The sequence below is a fragment of the Pectinophora gossypiella genome, chromosome 16 (assembly GCF_024362695.1).
Source record: "Pectinophora gossypiella chromosome 16, ilPecGoss1.1, whole genome shotgun sequence".
Lineage (NCBI taxonomy): Eukaryota > Metazoa > Arthropoda > Insecta > Lepidoptera > Gelechiidae > Pectinophora > Pectinophora gossypiella.
This window is the reverse complement of record NC_065419.1, coordinates 14,787,266-14,807,152: the sequence shown is the minus strand read 5'-3', so window position 1 is coordinate 14,807,152 and position 19,887 is coordinate 14,787,266. Positions and strand designations below refer to the sequence as shown.

Below are 19,887 nucleotides of genomic sequence, written 5' to 3'. Positions count from 1 at the left end.
ATTCAAAAATGATAAATTGACCTTTAACAAGTTTGACCATGATAATTACGTTGAATAAGTGGTTCTGAATCTGTCACCGCAACGTACGGTTCTTCTTAGGTATATTTCTATCAGGGTACAAATAGGTATCGTTTTAACTAATTTACTTGTGGTTCTACCCACCCAGGTATGGATACTAGGTCGTTATTTCTGTATTTAATTAATCATTCAATTTTTAATGTATATTTTTTAGATCTTGGACTAACATGAAATATTTAGCCAATAATAATGTCGATAAAGACATGGAACGGCACTAGTGGTTCTGATACAAAAACATATACTATAGGTACGTTTCTATAACAAACCCGCTACACGAGTACAAAAGACGTTACGACGATAGTATATTTATCTCTTTTTAACTTATGACGGCTCACATGAGTGCGAAAGACAAAACCTATGTTTTTCTTTCGTCTTAAATATGCTCCGTCTATTCTATACAAGGTCTTTGATCAGAACATATGCACTGGCTGGCATTAGCACTGTGTTTAGGTACCTATCATAAATATACGTAGAAAAATATGTATATTTTACATTCTTCTATCGTGTGGCTTGTGAGGCGAATGACCTACCTCATTAACCCTGATGTCAATGTTATTATTGAGCCACCTAAGGCCCCTGACTTATCATCATCATGGGATATTTTATATTGAAGTCTGTAGAATCACGACCAACGCTCCCAAAGTAAATTGTTGTATAACAAATCAAAAACCAAGCAAAGCAATAATTGCATCCTTTTCTCTTGCAAGTTAGGTCATACATAGTTAAGTTTTGTAGTTCTGGCCAGCAATTTAACGTGTCTTAGTAACATAGACTCATTTTTGGTTGTACAATCAAATTAATCTACCATGTTTTAGCAAAAATAGAAACTGCCTCACAAAATGAGATTATGATTAAGAGACGATTTTGTAAAATTGAAACGTATTCTCACTTTACATTACACTCTACACAAAATTAGACGACCCACGAACTCAAAAAATTGCTTTAATATTTTTGAATGAGGTGCAATGAAAACACGCTATCTTTCAGTGTTGCCAAAATAAGATTTGTTTTTCTTTCCTTGTCAAGAGCTGTCAAAAAGGTTGGGATTTTGTGTGTTTTATGAAAATAAATGAAATCTATTATAATCTCACCCAAATTCATATATTTTTTGTGTAATTCATGGTGATATTAAGTGTTTAGTGTCTGATAGTTATAATTTATCTTATATTTCAGCTTCAAAATGGTACAGCGGCTTACGTTCCGACGACGTTTGTCGTACAATACAAAGTCAAACCAGAGGAGAATGTAAGTATAAATTATATTATTTATGACTAACACGTGCTTTATAACTGGGGCTATTAAAATTCAAGCATAATATCTTAATTTTTTTGTAAAATTCTCATCTTTATGATATTTCAAACATAACCTCAAACATCAGTATTAGTCCAGGTCCTGAAGAATGTTGACTACTCGTATAACCCTCTATTGTCATATAACCTGCTCTGGGAAACTAGTTAGTTTTGGGCCTCGGAGGAATGATATTTACTATATTTTCATTCGCTATGAATTAGTTGTAGCAGAACAAAATACTTCAAATAGTGGCAGGATACTTAAGTGCCATGCAATAATCTTTCGAACAGATTCAGTAGACACATTGTTCCTTCAGTATTGATAAATATTTAAGCACCATACTGTTGAAAGTATTATAGGTACCTATTTACTTATTTGTGTATATTATAGCCACCAGGTCTCTTATTCAAAGACACTCTCACTCTCATTTCTCGCTAACAAATTGATTGAAAGAAATGTGGCTGTTTTTCAAGTGTTTATGGATGTAGAATATTACCCACATAGTGTATTATTGACCTAGAACTCATGGTGAAAAGTTTTGAAACTGTATGTCTGTCTAAGCACATTGTCTGCCACATTTCAATATGGAAAAGTTATTTATACTTATTTATACTTATTTGGTCTCTACAACTATTTTGGTATTACAAAATTGTTATAATCAGTAGTGTTTTTAACCATAGTTATTGTTACTCACATAGTTTTACATTTAGATAAGAAGTGATCACTTTTTACCCCTAGTTAGCCAGATTAGATTATCCCAAAACTGACAAATGTTAATTGCAAAAATCGGTAGAGTTATTTGTATAGTAGCTTTCACACTACATTCAATATCTCTTAAGTAATTTTCGTTTTCTGTCATTTACGGATAAGATGCAGTGCAAAATGTCCTTGCTCTTATTGGAAAAACTAGTTTTGCTGTATTATTAAATAGGAAATAGACATGATGTAGTAAAACAGTAAGGATTCATAATAAGTAATGTTTCCACACATTTACATATAATATTTACCCAATATTTATATCAATTGCAGAGTAAGGACCCCTGGTGGCCGTCTAGTGTACCAGTACGTTAAGAAGCCCAAGAAGATCCCGAGATGTGGCCAGTGCAAGAGCAAACTGCGCGGTATCCAGCCGGCCAGGCCCGCTGAGAGGTCTCGCCTCTGCTACCGCAAGAAGACCGTCAAGCGCGTCTATGGAGGAGTCCTTTGCCACAAGTGCGTCAAGCAGCGCATTGTCAGAGCCTTCCTGATTGAGGAACAGAAGATCGTCAAGGTCCTCAAGGCCCAGCAGGCGACCGCCAAGAGCGGCGGCGGCAGCGGCAAGAAGCCCACGAAATGAAGGACTTGTTAGGTATAAATAAAAAGTGAAAAAATCACATTTTGTTTTATTTATACTCTAAGTTGACAAAACCTTATACGAAACCTATGCTATGGTAGGTACCTAGTTTAGATTATCAATGGATTTGTTGGCAGGCAGTACTAGATAAAAAGTTTTTTAAACTACAGAAATGTTCTAAAAACTATGAAGTGACTCAAAAACCTTATATCCCAGGCTAAATCATCTTTTTTTTTAAACTGGTCAGTGTTACCAGATTATTGGAAACCCGACGATTTTTGCTCCTTTTTTATATGAAACTGGCGTCTTCACACTACAACCGATCCAAGTCCGAGAATGACGGGTAGTAGAAAATTATTTACATAAAGATTTAAATTCGGATGGAGTGCGTGAGATACCCACCTGACGTGATACAAATAGTTCCTACCACCGACCACTTCGGTTCCCACGACGTTTTCTACTCCAATCCGAATCCGTCAAGTAGCGGATAGTACTATTTGTATGGTAGTTTGCGCACTACTACATCCATCCGATATTTCATACTAATTATCTACTCTCCGTCATTCTGGGACCGAATCAAGAATTAATTATGAATGAGGATCGGATAAGAATCCGAATTTTGAAGGTTCCGAATCTAAATCAAAAGGAAAATGGAACACTTATAAGATCACTTTGTTGTCCGTCCGTCTGTCAGGACCTGTTTTACGGGAACGCGTGGAGGTATGAGGTTGAAATTAACATTTACTATTTATGTGTCTCTCTTGAAGCTGTTTAAAAAAAGCTTCTAAATCAATGTAGTCCAAAGTACAGCTATTTTTAGCATTATTTTCATATATTTCGTAGGGGACTGAATTTTCCATAGACCTCAACATCAAAATTTGGCAAAAAGGAAGTAAAGGAAAAAAAACTGAAAGTCGTTTTGTTGTTTCATCACAACTGAAATATGTTTCGTTTCCATGTATGGAGAGTTGGAGAAATTAATTTTACCGTTGCGCGTTGATGCTGCCATGCCACTGACCGGCAGTGCCGGCATCCGGCCGAAATAGCCAAGAAATAGCTTACACCCCCTGGTAACACTGTTGTTCATAACGCTACTAGGCCAGAGCCGTTAAACCCTTTCCAAAAAAAATAAATAATTCAAGGCTTAAAAAGTTATTTGGCCAGAGCCGGTAAAGAAAAAAAACATTTGACAATTGAAAAGAAAATCTCAATCGTGTGTGTGTGAGCGAATTTATTGTGAAATAATAATTTTATTAAAACTACGCTTAATTATCTAATTATTAGTGAAACTTCTGTGATATAGTTATAAATTATTGAAAATGTCGAATCCGTGGAAAAAAGTTACTGAGCCGACTCTACAGTCGCAAAACCTTTCTGATATTATGTCAGAGCAGTATGCAAGGGGTCTTCAGGTGAAAGAAGAATTGAAGTTTGCTGAGCATATATCCGACCAACATGTAAGCACGTCTGATGATATTGATCCAGAACTGCTGAAGCAGATCGAAGAGGCCAACTTAAAAGAATTCTGTGACTCAGACGCAATTATTGCAAAAGTGTTGCAATGTCAATTCGATAAGGAATACGACGAAGAAATCAAAAGAGTGGAGAAGAAACGCAATGGGGACGCGAAGGTATCCGTATCTTATGATAATTACCGCACTGTACCAGAAAATCTGATCTATGATACAGATTCTGAAGATGAAGATGTTGAAGTGGCTGAGAATAAAGATTGGGACCGCTTTGAGACCAATGAGAAAGAGTTCGCGAGTCTTCCTAAACGAGGATATGCTATGAGAGATGGAGAGATGGTCACTAAACATGACAGTGTAATTTCTGGTAGGAGGAATGCCTGCAGAGTTATGGCATTCCCCCCCGAGGTGTGTACTGGCGACGGCGCGGGATTCGACATGAAACTGCCAAACTCTGTGTTCAATCATTTAAAAGAGCAAACTAGACACCATCAGTCCCGTAAACATAAAATGTTGGATCGTAAAGAGATGCAGGCCACTGCTGAGATGGGTCTGGATGAACCAACCAGACTTATTTTGTTCAAACTGATTAACAATGGAATGTTGGAAAATATTAATGGTATAATATCTACAGGGAAGGAATCTGTAGTTTTGCATGCTCATGGTGATACTTCATATGAAGATCTTACTGTACCAAAAGAATGTGCAATCAAAGTTTTTAAAACTACCCTGAATGAGTTCAAAACACGCGATAAGTATATTGAAGCGGATTATAGGTTCAAAGACCGTTTCTCTAAACAGAACCCACGTAAGATTGTGCACATGTGGGCTGAGAAGGAGATGCACAATATGATGAGGTTGCAGAAAATTGGGGTGAACTGTCCTGAGATGGTGTGCTTGAAGAAGCATATTCTGGTGATGTCCTTCATTGGGAGAGACAACAAGCCTGCACCAAAACTCAGGGATGTTATCCTGAAGCCTGAGAAATGGCAGAGCGTATATAATGAAGTTGTGGAGAACATGCATAAGATGTACAATGTAGGGCATATAATACATGCTGATCTATCAGAGTATAATATCTTGTGGTGGGAGAACAAATGCTGGTTCATTGACGTATCACAATCTGTGCAACCTGATCATCCCAGTGGACTGGAGTTCTTGCTGAGAGATTGCCGTAACATTTGCAATGTAAGGACACTTGTAAATTGTTTGATGTGGTTGTCATGCCATGCACAAAATGAACCAACAAGAGAGACTAATATTTTATTTCTTTGTTTCAGTTCTTTGACAAGAAAGGAGTACAAGACATGAAGTCAGCTGACGAACTGTTCAAATCAATAACAGGTTTTGAAGAAGTTGATGTCAACCTGCTTGAAGGCGTCCACACAACATTCAACTCACTGTCTTGCCGCTTTGAGATCTCTTTGGATGATAACAGGAACACAAGCTACCCATTTGAGTACTGCTGGGTGAAGAGTAATGAAGCAAAGAAGAGTGATAAGAGTGGAAATGAAGAGTCTGAAGATGACGATGATGAGTTTGAAGAAATGTGGACACACTCCATCAAAAACAAAGTTGACACTGCAGCAGATTTTGGCAATGTAGTTCCTATTGCTACGGGGTCAAAAGAAACTGCAAACATCGTTGACAATAATGTCAATTTTGGTAACGAATTAAATGTTACTATACCAAAGCCACAACAAGATATACATAAAAGGGGCATTGATAAAAAGTCTTAAGGTATCAACATACATATTTTTGACTATATTTATGATGTTTTATAATGCAATAATGGTAATCAGTAAAACAAAATACTAGTGCTATATGTGTTGTTCATAGAAAATACAAAAAAAAAATATACTTGGTATCAAATGTTTATCTGTTCATGAAATAAAAGTGGCATATGTACTTTGATTATTTTATTTCTTTGTATTTTTATAAGAACCATAATATTAAAAACTTAAATTAATAACTTTGTAAGACAAAGTGTTGACTAGACCTTTGAAAAGGAAGTCTCTTTAAATTATGTAACGGAATGATAAGCAGTTCTTTTTATTATCCACCTCATGGAAAAAGAGAAAGATTGGAAATGCCCTAATGTGTGCTATTGAGAACTATTGTCGCCGGTTCAACTCCACTCTCTTGTACTACTACTGCAAACGGATAACTACGATAGCTCTACTGCTTCTCAAATTCCACAGCAACTTTACCGGCAATGTATATTTTATGTGATAGGCTGCAATTTTAAACATTTCTTTTCATACAAAAAAAAAGTATTTTTTCGAGAAGGTTTTCAGCTTTCCTGTGATTGATAGCCTTGTCCTGAAGGTTACAATGCATAAGACGACATTTTTAATATTATTTTCGTGCATTGCGGACCCACCATACCACTAGCCCTACCCCTGGTGGTAGGGTGGGTCCCAAACCATACCACCATAATGATGTGACAAAGTACTCGTATGGTTATTTATCTATGATTATAAAGTTCACAGTGATTATGAAATAGCGGCAATGAACGCAATTTTAAAAGTATTCCCTAACGTTACTTTAAAAGGTTGTTATTATCATTGGGTGCGCAATATTTGGAAAAAGGCGAAATCCCTGAAGAATACGCAAAATAAACCTGAAAGGAGAATAGTAGCTCTCACTGCCGCCTTACCACTACTACCTCTTGATGAGGTGTTACCAGGATTTCATTATATAAAATCAGAATGTCACAGTTTGAAACGAATGGAAAAGTTTATAAACTACATCGAAACGTTTTGGTTGAAAATACATTCCCCTGTAGTATTTAGCGTTTTCGGTGAGCGCCATCGAACAACCAACGTTTTAGAATCATTTCATTCGAAAATAAATAAATTACTTAACAAGAATACTGTGACATTAATGCGTTTACTGAATGTTGTATTACATAAGAGCTCCGTGTGTCGTGAAATTTGCGGACGAGTGAAATGCAAAGTTGAACTATGAAATATTTGCTCATTCTTGTATGGGACACATGGCGCGCTCTCTTGGCCCTTTCAACCTCTTCTATTCCGTGATCTACCATCAGATCATTTATCTAGATCTTGACAAAAATTTAGAAAAAAAGAACATATTTTCTATGAGTGTCTTGTAAAATATTTCGTTAATTAAACAACCTTGTACTAGTCTCTATGCAACACCTTCACGATTTATATTGAATTCGCACATAATTTATACATCATTTCAGAGAGCGTAATTGCGCATTAGGGTCGAACCATATCTGCCAGCACTACATAGCGCGAGTAAGCACGCATGCTATTGCTGATAGAAGTTTTGTAAAGTGTAATAACGTGCTAGCAAATGTAGTTTGACCCTATCGGTCGTCTTTTATTAGGATCATCTTTTCGCCTGAATCAAATCGTCTATGAGGGTAGCCAGATTTGCAAAAATACGCCCCGAAAATAATAACAGCACACAAACAGCCTATACACGTCCCACTGCTGGGCACAGGCTTCCCCTAAATCAACCGTAAGGGCTATGGAACATATCACCACGCTACTCCACTGCGGGTCGGTGGAGGTGTTTGCGCTAGTAGCCCGGGACCAACGGCTTAGCTACCTTCCGAAGCACGGAATCTTACTTTTTCAGACAATCAGGTGATTCAAGCCTGTAATGTCCTTACCAAACGAAGGACAGTCTCACAAAAAAATCCAAACCAAAAATCATATCTCAGTCAAGTCTAAATCTAAACTAAGGACAAATGTTGGTCTCTCTTCTCTTTAAGTAGAGCATCAAGGAGATCATTCTGCTGCGTGGTGAGGTACTGCCTGGTGTCGGCAGCCACGCTGATGAGTGAAGACACGTCGCCAGTCGCACACGACAGCACGATGGACTGGAGTTTCAGTTGCACGTCCGTATTGAACGGTATTGCTGGAAATAAGAGTTGTTTGATATACGTTAAGCTGTTGGTCCCAGTTACAGATGTAAGTAAGTAGTCGTTACATGAGCCATGTCAGGGGTCTTTGGCGGCTTAATAGTAACCCTGACACCAGGGTTGATGGGGTTGGTAATCCACCTCACAACCCACACGATAGAAGAAGCTCTGGCAAATGGCAGTTCTGAGTGACAGAAAAAGATATAAGCATAGGAAAGTGCGATGCGGCGTGGACATTATGTTGTTTAACCCTAAGAATAACTCACCATCACTTTCATTGTCACTTAGTAAATTGGTGAACAACTGCATTAGGGAAACTGGCCTGTCTTCTTCCGCTGGCTCCACCACTAGGGTCAGTAGCACTCTGTTTATTTGTACTCTGAAACACGTTTTTTTATTATTGTAGGAGAGTAGAAAGTAAGAGATAATATGCTATGGAAGGATAAGGTGACCTGGTTGTTTATGGTATGAATTATGGTATTAATGATAGTTAATCAATGATAAGGGAGTTTTGAAAATATAACGCTTTGCTCTATTATTAGATTGTGGTGGTAATAAAAGTTTCCCACTTTTAAATGGAAAGAAGATATTTTGAATATACTTTGGCATCAGCACATCCAAGTTGAATTGACGATTGCAAATGAGGACTTTCCAGGCTACATTCTTCAAAAACAATATAGATGGCACTGCAACAATTTTATTTATTTGTTTATTGGGTTTTCCTTCATTTAACATTTTAATTTCAGGGATAACAGACATGCATCTTTTAGCTTTGTTTTTGGATGTGTATAAAAAGGGTCATCATTTACCCTTTTTATACACACAAGCTCAATTACAAATTCAAATTCAAAAATATCTTTATTCAGTAGGTAACATAGTTACACTCTGAATCGTCAATTTTTACATAACGAACGTCTCATCCGCCTAAAACTACTGCAGCTTCTCACAACCTGTATAGCCGGGGAAATGAAGCATCTTCCCCCATTATTATTCTGATCAAAATATAGAGAAGCAATATAGGTAGCAACATAATTCTACACATAATGTGATCCAAATATCAAGCAATAAATATTTTTATATATGCTACTGCCATTACATTGCGTTTTTGTATTTCGACAAGTAGACAGCGCCATCTATATTAATTTTGGGGAACATAGCCTGGAAAGTTCCTGATTGAAGTAATATAATGACTTACTCTGAGAGAATGTCCTCTGGTATATTCGGATGTAAATCACACATTGTGTTTGCTGTCTCCAGGGCTATATCAAACTTGCCTGAAACATAATAAAAGTGCATAATTATTTTGATTTTAGTCTGTAAAAACAAATAAAAATTACTAAGAAATGTGTGTCTGTCTCATATTAGTCGAATTGTCTATATGTCATATTCTATGTACAATAAACTGTTATATTAAAAAGTCAAAATCAAAAATTAAGTAGTCTCAAATATTTTTTTTATCATGATCAGCAGCGGGATCAAATAGACTAGATTTAAAGATAATATTTCAACTGAATAATGCTATTTAGGTGAACGCGCACATAGACGCGTCACAGGTGGCGCACGCGCCGAAGTCTTCGCATTTTATAAATGCACGACCCGCATTTCGCCGTAAAGTCGACTCAGGCGCGTGCGGCTCCTGTGGCGCGTCTAGGCGCGCGTTCACCTTACATGTACACAACGAGATGGTATATCATCTGGAGCCAAATTTGTAGTAATCTATCTATTCCACACTTTGACCACTTTCTTACTTATAAGGTTAGTTCTTTCTGACTATACTCGACTCACCACAGTCCATCTGCAAGTTTAACAGATTCCTCAAGAACATGAGCTTCCTGGTCTTATCCTCAACCAACTCCAAGGCCTGTTCGTAGTATGATACGGCCTCCAACTTGTGGTTCAGGGACACTAAGCCATCAGCTAGCTCCATCAGTATTGATGTGCGGATTGGAGACCTTTCTGGATACTTGCTCAAAGCTTGCATGAAGCAACCTATGGCTGCCTGAAAATTTTAAAATATATAAATAAAAACACGCCTATTTCCCGTTAGGGTAAGCAGAGACCACAGAATTCCACTTACTACACACCACCTTTGCTTCTTCCACTCTCATCAAAGACTCCATGCATGCTCGCCAGTTTAGAATACTTTTGACCTGACCGTTCTTTAAAACATCGTAAATCAGATTGCAGTATGTATGCCTAGACCTTCCTCTTCCAACCCTACCACTTAAAAAAAATAAAATGGTGATTTTTTGAAGCTGGGTTCTATGCAGGCCTTATTTCATGTACTGTACCACTGCAACCTGTAAGATCTATTGTTACCTCTATGCCCTTCCCTATAGTATAGTTTTAGTTTAGGGATGAAAATGTTGGTACTCCTGATGATGTTGCACATCAACTCCAATTTTGTGGTATTTAAAAGTGATAGAACTGTATTCATATCAAAGTAATTTAAAACCTATAAAAGCTAAGTTTCCTACATACAAACTTATCAAATAGATCATATTGTGGGTTGTGACTTGTGAAGTCAATTGCCAACCTTATTAACCCTGGTAGGCTCATATGACAAAATATTATATATCTACTTTAGTAAATAGTAGCCAGGACCAACAGCATGTGCCATCCTGTTGAATACTGAATTAAAAAAACAAATGTGTACCTCAAGATTCTCCCTGTCAGGACTGTGAAACTTCAGGACTTTCAGCTTCTTTTCCGCCTTCATGAACTGTCTGGCCGCAGAGAGGTAGTGCTCCGCCTCACCGAGGAAGTTTCCCGCGCTCGCCTCGCATTTCGCAGCCCCCACATATGCGTGTCCCGCAAACGCTGGTTGCTCAGAATGTTCACACTGTATCGCCAGTGCTATAAACTCATTTGTCGCCTCAGATATATTCGGTTTCCGCATAAAACGCCTAGAATACAATTAAAAGCCATTTATTATGCTGTTATGATAAAGATATAATAGCAAAATAAATCTAAATAGAGCGTAACATAGGTAGAATAAAGGCTAAACTTCTCGGATGAATATTTACATATCAACTTACTTTTTCAGTTTCGTGTTTATGTTCATATATTGTTCATTAAAACTAGCACCGAGATCAGTAGACATTGTGGTTTTTATCCAGTGAAATAAATGAAAAATTCAAGAAATAACACTCGCAGTAGTATTAGCAGCAGTGTCAATAGTAGGTTAAGCGGAATGAAATTCACTACAATTGAAGGATGTGAAAGAGATATGAATATTTGGAGCTCAGAACAATAACTAAAGCATAGAAGGAAGGCTAAAATAAGAATTCAGAAACTATAAACCGGCTCTCTTCTAGCTTACGACACAAACTATGAGTGAGAAAAGGACAAATGATTCGCTCTTTGCTTCATTTTTTCCGAGGTTGTCACAACATGAAATGTCATTTGGACCTATTGGACTCATTTTAACTCGGCCAAATACATAGTAACATACATAAGAAGATTTTACTTATATTTATCGAACTATTTGACACGGTCGCGTCAACTGTGTTTACGAGTGTCTTGTGTTCAGATTGTTTTAAGTGATAATTTAACAATATTTTTCCAAATAAATGGAAAGAAACTTTTATTTATATCAAATAATTGAGTGTCTCGACTGTGTGACATTATGTCTTGTGTGGTATGGGGCTGCAGCTCACATTCAGGAAGAAAAGAAAATAGCCAACAACTTCTGTCGTTTCATCGGTAAGTTTTTTGTAATTTTCTAGTGAAATGTGAACTGCTGAACAATTTTAGGAAAGTAATATGTTTTGCTGAATAGATTTGTAGCATAAAATATTTGAGATATCCATTATATTATACGTTTCATCGATGAATACGGAATTGATTTGAGGTTATGTTGATTGTCCATAGTGATGTACTAAAATTATCGATACTTTTAATTTTTAGATTTCCTGTAGACGATAACAAAGAGAAAGAATGGATAATTCGCATTAATAGACGAAATTGGATTCCAAATAAGTACAGCCGTATTTGCTCGAAACATTTTACTGCGGATTCATTTATGTGTGTTCCTAATTCAAAGTGGAGGCGTCTTCGAGACGATGCTATTCCTACATTGAACATTATAGATCAGACAGATGAAATGGTGTTTAAATTTAAATTTCAGCCTAGCCTGCATCATCTCACTGCTGGATAGATAGATAAGATATTTGTATCATGTTATCACAACACGTTTATACTATCTATCATTCAACTACATATTATTATGTACTTAATAAACTTAGTATATATACTAAGTCTGTAGTTGTTTTATGTCTAAACAATTATGAGTTGTACACGTTTTATATAAGTAAATTATTATTATCTTTGATTTCAGATATTAAATCCAAAAGTGTCGACTGGATTTACATGAAAAGGTATATCAAATAATTTTCTTTTTTTATATTTTTAACATGATATACATATATAGAGTGTATAATTCAACCAGCTGCACAATGCACTTAAATCCGATATATTTTACTTTTATTTTTATAGATTATTTTGTACATATACTATTTTAACATTATTATTAAACTTTATTTCAGTCAGTTCAAGAAGACGAGATGAAAAATTTAAAAGAAAAGCTGAACAAGTCCCGCCTCAAGATCAAACGACTTAATGAAAAAAAAAAAAAAAAAAAAAAAAACAATGTGACAGGGTGTCACAAAGACAGTTTCTAAGCAAATTGACACTGTTTAGAAATTAATAAATTTGTATTTATTGTAAATATAATGTACATAATTAATAACGTGTGAAATAAATACTTGCTAATGAACAGATTTACGATCTAATTTATATTTCATTTTACCTCCTTTTCTTATTTACTCCTACTCCAACACTCCAGGTTGATACGAACTGCGCCCAATAAAGAATGTAATGAATGTTATAGATTTGTGTAAGCGACTTAGATAAATCTTGACTAAACCTTCCTTTACAAATACAAATATACTTTATTGCACACAACATACAATACTTACAAGTTTTGCACGAAAGATACAGTACACCACCTACCTACCTTTTACTTTCCCTTTCTGTTCTCTTATGAATACTTGTATGCCGTATTTTTTTAAGTATAATGCTATATCTAGTAGGTACGAGTATCCTAGTATTGAAACAGCTTGTAGCCCTAGTAAAGACCGCCATTTTATGTTTACAGAGTGGCACGTTTTTTCTGTAGGTATTTCCAGTCCATACTCTTTTCTATGTCTATGGCGTGACCCCATCGGGCCTCTTACCGTCTGTGCGGCTTAGACCCGGCGGCGGCGGTTCCAATTTGCACGGCACGTCGATCGACACCAGTGCACGGCGGATGACATCATAAATAAATTCGAATATTACAAAATACTTACCGATGAAACGATAACAGTTGGCTATTTTCTTTCCTTCCTGAATGTGAGCTGCAGCTCCAAACTAATATAAACCAGACAATATAATCCAAAAATGGTTAGATACTTACCTATCAGAGACAGAGTCTCCTTTCATCAAGAAGAAGATAATTGCATCCTACAAAAAGAAATCTTGTAAAAAAAATTTATCGACATTAATTGTAAGTAAATTTAATTTTATCGACATATTACTAAAGTGACACCCAACACTAGGCAATGAAAAACTTGTGACAACCTACGAAATTACGAAACAATTTTTGTATATGCGTCTTTGTCTAACATTACGCCGGTTCCGTAAGATAAAGTAGAGCAGAATTATAGAGTTCTGTTGCTATTTTAGCCTTCCTTCTATGCTTTAGTTATTGTTCTGAGATTTGGAGCTCTTTGGAGTTTGCATATTTACTTTTTCTCTTTAAGTATTTGACGCAAATTGGACGTGACAAATAAGCGCAACTGACCGATGACCAAGTGGAATCGTTCGTTAGATTATATGACAATATTTGAAAAAAGGGCGGGAACCTTCGAACAAGTTAGGCGGGATTTTTTAAGCTCTCGATTTTAATTTCAATTTTATTTCCAAATTTTGTAGATATTTGCATAATTTGTACATAATTATTTAGTTTAAGTTATTGTATATATAGTTATTTCATATCTGAATGTAAATATTTATCGTTTGGTAAGTTTTTATAAAAAACCGTAGCAGAGGCGGTCCGCTAAGGACCCGCGCGGCGGGCAAGATGCCTGGCCAGCCGGCAAAGCGGAAGTATTCGGCAACAAAAGGAGGCAAGCAGCAGCCCCAGTCTCGGGATGAACCAGGTGAGGTTGTTGAGCCCGAGTCTTCTGACTCGGACGTTACCGACCCGCCAAGGATCATGGACACGGAGATTGAAGAAGACAAATATGCTCCATACCGAGTGACTGATTATAGTCGCCGGTATCCAGAAGATAGCGCAGCAGGTTATGAATTTGTTGTATTTATCGAAAGTAGCACTGAACAACCGATTGGGACACGAGATATGATGAATTTAAGCACTTGTTTCACCAGAGTAGTCAAAGGCATTAAATATCTCAAAAAAATAAATAAATTTAAAATTGGCGTAGTCTTTGATCGCCCAAATTTAGCAAATGCTTTTTTGGATAACTCTACATTCTTGAGAGACCAAAATTTAAAAGCGACGATACCTGCTGGTACCACTGAAATGACTGGCGTTATCAACTCAGTGCCTACCAGTATGACAAACAAAAAAATATTTAACGAACTGGGTCTAGGTACAAATTGTAAAAAAGTAATCTGTGTACGACGAATTATGAGAAGGGAGAAAGTTGGAGAGTCGTTCCAACTACAACCCACCCAATCGGTCGCAATTACATTTTCAGCGTCGACTTCTTTGCCAGACTATGTTTTTATTAAAATGTGGAGGTTCCCTGTTTTACCCTACATCCCCCCGGTAAAACAGTGTTTCAGATGTTTAAGATATGGTCATTTGGGAAAATTCTGTAAAAACTCTGAAAGATGTTCAATTTGTGGTGACCAGCACAATTTTAAATCGTGCACCTCTTCATCAGACAAAGCTATCTGTGTCCACTGTCAGGGAAATCACTTGTCTATTTCGGGGCAATGTCCTATAAAGAAACAAAAAATAATTGAAAATAAAAATAAAGTTATGCCGACACCTTTTTCAGATTTATTCAGCAATAAAAATAAACACTTTCCATCACTCAGCAAAACAGAAAACAGTCAGGAATTAATAAATTTAATTCTATCTAATAAAAACGCATTAACTTTGCTCACAGAATCTATAATAAAAGTTATTACATTAAACAAAGTAAACAACACAAGTATTAGCTCTCAAATGATAACAGACACAATAAAAGAAACTATTCAGCATAAAAATAAAAATTCTTCAAATTCTCAGCCCAAACAATAAATATAATGCAGTGGAACGCACAGAGTTTGTTAAGTAATAGACATGAATTTGAAAAATTTCTCTTTGATAATAAAATACATATATCTATTATTAGTGAAACTTGGTTTAAATCTTGTACAATTTTTAATATTAAAGGGTACTCCACTGTCCGTAATGATTGCGGCAATGACCACAATGGAGTAGCCATTCTAATTCATAAAAGTCTAGTATTTCGTAAATTAGACACTTTCTTTGATGACTCACTACAAAACGTTGTAGTTCAGGTTCAAATTGATCAAAAATACATATCTATCGCTAGTTTTTACAGTCCAGGTAATTGTAACCCTACCTTTAATAAAGGTAGATTTGACAATTTGATTCGTAGTATTCCAAAACCGTTGATTATAGCAGGCGATTTCAATGCACATCACACCATTTGGGGGTGTGGTAGTATTGATACACGAGGCAGAAGCGTCTTGGACTCCATGGATGAGAATGACTTGGTTCTCTTGAATGACGGACGTGCAACGACAACAGGTACCCTTAGTTGGCGGCCAAATGGCCTTGATTTAACATTGGTTTCCTCATCACTGGCCTTGTCATGTGAATGGCAGGTCATGTCAGATCCCTTAGGTGGTAGCTATCATCTACCCACTTTGACGAAGTATTGTTTTACATCTTCTCCTTCAGTTGCTACAGACTCTTCGGCGAACATCCCGCCTCACGCCAACCTGAAAATGGTAGATTGGGAGCTATATGAGAAACGTGTAAATGAGTTGTTATTCGAATTTCAAATTGATGTTTGTAATTTAATTGAGAGCTATAACAATTTCTGCAATATCATCATTTCTACTATAAATGAATGTGTAGTATGTTCAAGGTCTGGCAGTACTACCAAAGTTAATTCACCCTCAACTTCTCATAATAATAAACATAGAACTAAAAATCGAATCCCTCTAATCTGGTGGAACGAAAAATGTACTAAAACTGTAAATAATTGTAAACAAGCATATTTAGAATTTAAATTAAATCCTTGTGTCGATACTTTTATTAACTTCAAGCGAGCGCAAGCCCTTAAAAACGCACATTAAAGCAGGAACGTAAATCGTCATGGGAAAATTTTTGTATATCTATTTCCAGACTAACACCAATGAAACTAATTTGGTCTAAAACTAGGAAATTTAATAAAACCTTTTCAACACACAGTGAGTTTTCTAGTCAAGCCTGGGTATTTCAGTTTTTGCGCAAGTATACTCCTGACACAGCTGAAAAATTGTCTGACAACAATCACTTTAATATATTATTAAGTTCCACGAATTCTTTTCTGGCAACAGTCTTTTCTATTGAAGAATTAAAATCAGCCTTAAGATCTCGTAAGGATACAGCATGTGGCCTGGATTGGGTGTCATACAAAATGCTTAAATTACTAAATCCATCCAGTACGTTATTATTCTTGAATTTACTAAATTATCTGTGGCAAAACGGCTTAATCCCTGAACAATGGAAGACAGATTGTATAGTGCCTATTTTAAAACCAGGAAAGGATAGTAGCCATGCTGATTCATATCGTCCTATAACACTAAGTTCTTGTGTTGGTAAAATAGCTGAACAACTGATTAAACAGCGTTTGGAATTCTTCATTGAAAGCAATAGTATCTTACCAGCTAATCAATTTGGCTTTCGTCGAGGGCGGTCGGCGCGGGAAAGCCTGAGTCACTTTTGTCTGGATGTCCGTGATGCTCTGTCTCGTGATCAGATTTTGGGTTGTATTTTCTTCGATGTTGTTGGCGCTTTTAATAATGTTAATTTGGATATTTTAACAACTGTTCTGTCTTCATTGCAGCTGCCTGGAAAAATAATTAATTGGATATTTAATTTCTTGCATGGTCGAAAAATCTTTATTAAACATGATAATCAGTTAATTGGTCCTAGAAATTCCTTCAAAGGAGTATCTCAAGGTGGGATTTTAAGCCCATTGTTGTTCATACTGTATATTCATAAATTAAATTTAGTTTTAGGCAGTGAAACTCAAAATTTACAATTTGCTGATGACTTGGCTGTGTATTGTTCTGGTACTGAGTTGCCTGATATTCTAGGGAAACTTAATGCTGCTCTCTTAAACTTGCAGACTTATTTTGAAAGTCTTGGTTTAGAGATCAGCACTGACAAAAGTAAAGTAGTTATCTTTTCTAAAAAAATGGTTAAAACGTCAAGTGTTAAACTTTATTATAATAATAGATTGCTGCCTGTTGATAATACAGTTAAGTTTTTGGGTGTTTTATTTCAGCATAATTTTAAGTTTGAAAAATATGTCGATTGCTTAACAACTCGTGCATCCAAATCCTGTAATATATTAAAATCTTTAACTGGTACCTACTGGGGTGCAGATCCCAAAATTTTATTGATTCTTTATAAATCTATTGTAAGGAGTCATTTTGAATATGCTTTTTTTTGCTTTTCTAGTGTAAATAAATTTGTTGAAAAATTAGAAAAGATCCAGAATCGTTGTTTACGAATTATTCTTGGTGCAATGTGCTCCACCCCCATCATATCGATGCAGGTGGAATGTAATGTACCTCCTTTGTTAAGCAGGTTCAAATATCTCATCTTTAAGTTTCTATTGAAAATTTCTTCTATTAAAAATCATCCTTTGCTTCTGAAGTTGCAGTCTTCTTCCTCAAGAATTAGTAGCTCATATTTTGGTTCCCTTGGGCAGCTTCTGCCTGAAATTATAAATTTACAAAAAGATTTTAATTTGTATTCAAGTTCTTTATGGCCTTGCTATGAGAACTCTTTTGATTCTAAATTCTTTCCAATGAAAATTGATATAAATTCATCTTTGAAATGTAAGGAAGAGGTATATTCTTTTTTGAATGGTTGGTCTGATCATCATCAGGTTTATACTGACGGTGCCAAAAATAGCAAATCTGTTTCTGCTGCAATTTATGATGCCCATGCTAAGGGGGGACATGGGTATAAACTGCCTTCATTTGTCAGTAGCTATACAGCTGAATGTTTGGCTATTCTAATAGCTTTAGATTATATTGAGTCTCAGGATGGCAACAAGTGGCTAATAGTTTCAGATTGTATGAGTGTTCTTCAAGCTCTTAATAATCCCAACCTTACTAGTAATACCAACTACATAATCTATGACATAAGGGAAAAATATAAAAATCTGTCAATAAACAATAAAAATATAATATTGACTTGGACACCGTCACATATTGGTGTGGTTGGTAATGAGCAAGCAGACTTTCTTGCCAGATCCATAACAAATAGTTCCCAGTCTCACCCCATTAAAAATGTTTTAGTTCCTGATTCTGACATCGTAGCTATTGTCAGGACAAAGTTGAAAAATGAATTTAATGAAACATGGCAGGAAATTATTCAAACTAAAGGCAAATGGTATGCCGAAATTAATAATAGTTTATCAACACCATGGTTTACAAAAGGTACTCTGTACCCCGGTAGAAAATTTTATTCAATTATATGTCGTCTTAGACTAGGACATTGCCGTTTTAATGCCCACTTAAATAGAATCAAAATTCTCACATCACCTACTTGTGATTTCTGTAACTCTGCTGATCAGACTTTGCAACATCTTTTCTTTGATTGCAGTAGTTTCACTCTTCCCAGATTGCTTCTCATAGACCGCCTCCTGAACATATATCGTACAGCTGAAGAAATCCCGCTCTCCCTTCAGCAACTTCTCAAAAACAGGGACTGTTATAAGCCCCTCTATGAATTTGTTTTAGCAACTTTTGGAGATATTTGATTGTCTAAACATTCTTTCTTTCTTTTTGATTATTGCTTTGAAATAACTTGAATTTGAATATATTTGTGTTCTTTTTTACGTTTTGACTTTCTTTTCTTTTGTGTATCTTTTGTTTTTGTTTCAATGTTGTGTTGACAGATGAGATGTCAACCGACATACGTTTTGTTTTGTTTTAGTGTTTTAGTCTTGGATTTTACCCTTTGCCTTTCTTGATTACTTGTAGTTGTTATTGACTTATGATTTTGTGACTTGGCTTCGGTCTTAATTTTGAAAACAAACTAAGACTTGGCTTCGGCCTTAATTTGGAAAACAATATAAGACATGGTTTCGGCCTTAATTTTGAAAACAAACTAAGACTTGGCTTCGGCCTTAATTTTGAAGACAAACTAAGACTTGGCTTCGGCCTTAATTTTGAAAACAATATAAGACTTGGCTTCGGCCTTAATTTGAAAACAATATAAGACTTGGCTTCGGCCTTAATTTTGAAAACAATTAAAGACTTGGCTTCGGCCTTAATTTGAAAACAAACTAAGACTTGGCTTCGGCCTTAATTTGAAAATAATATAAGACTTGGCTTCGGCCTTAATTTTTAAAACAAACTAAGACATGGCTTCGGCCTTAATTCTGAAATCAAACTAAGAATTGGCTTCGGCCTTAATTTTGTAAAAATACGCCAGACTTGGTTTAAACCTTCTATGAATTTTATAACTAAAAATATATAAATAAATATAACACATGACTTGGCTGTAT

At 35.9% G+C, this 19,887-nt stretch overlaps 3 protein-coding genes and 1 long non-coding RNA gene across 4 annotated transcripts; 3 read left to right on the top strand and 1 right to left on the bottom strand.

The window, feature by feature from the left end:
- The first annotated feature begins 1,056 nt into the window (after positions 1-1,056).
- Positions 1,057-2,741, top strand: LOC126373898 (60S ribosomal protein L34-like). Its single transcript, XM_050020255.1, has 3 exons — positions 1,057-1,117; positions 1,252-1,323; positions 2,398-2,741. Exons 2-3 carry the CDS (start codon positions 1,259-1,261, stop codon positions 2,702-2,704), a joined length of 372 nt encoding a protein of 123 aa, XP_049876212.1. The 5' UTR covers positions 1,057-1,117; positions 1,252-1,258; the 3' UTR covers positions 2,705-2,741.
- Positions 2,742-3,883: 1,142 nt separating this feature from the next.
- On the top strand, positions 3,884-6,078 carry LOC126373796 (serine/threonine-protein kinase RIO3). The gene is made up of 2 exons (XM_050020098.1): positions 3,884-5,358; positions 5,451-6,078. The coding sequence occupies exons 1-2, from the start codon at positions 4,021-4,023 to the stop codon at positions 5,907-5,909; spliced, it is 1,797 nt and encodes a 598-aa protein (XP_049876055.1). The 5' UTR covers positions 3,884-4,020; the 3' UTR covers positions 5,910-6,078.
- LOC126373865 (40-kDa huntingtin-associated protein) lies at positions 6,075-11,252 on the bottom strand. The gene is made up of 6 exons (XM_050020215.1): positions 11,107-11,252; positions 10,725-10,974; positions 9,854-10,067; positions 9,264-9,342; positions 8,335-8,447; positions 6,075-8,064 (listed from the first exon to the last, which is right to left on the bottom strand). Exons 1-6 carry the CDS (start codon positions 11,169-11,171, stop codon positions 7,880-7,882), a joined length of 906 nt encoding a protein of 301 aa, XP_049876172.1. The 5' UTR covers positions 11,172-11,252; the 3' UTR covers positions 6,075-7,879.
- Positions 11,253-11,344: 92 nt separating this feature from the next.
- LOC126373921 (uncharacterized) lies at positions 11,345-12,815 on the top strand. The gene is made up of 3 exons (XR_007567375.1): positions 11,345-11,773; positions 12,408-12,447; positions 12,616-12,815. It is a non-coding gene; the product is annotated as an uncharacterized LOC126373921 (long non-coding RNA).
- Positions 12,816-19,887: the final 7,072 nt, after the last annotated feature.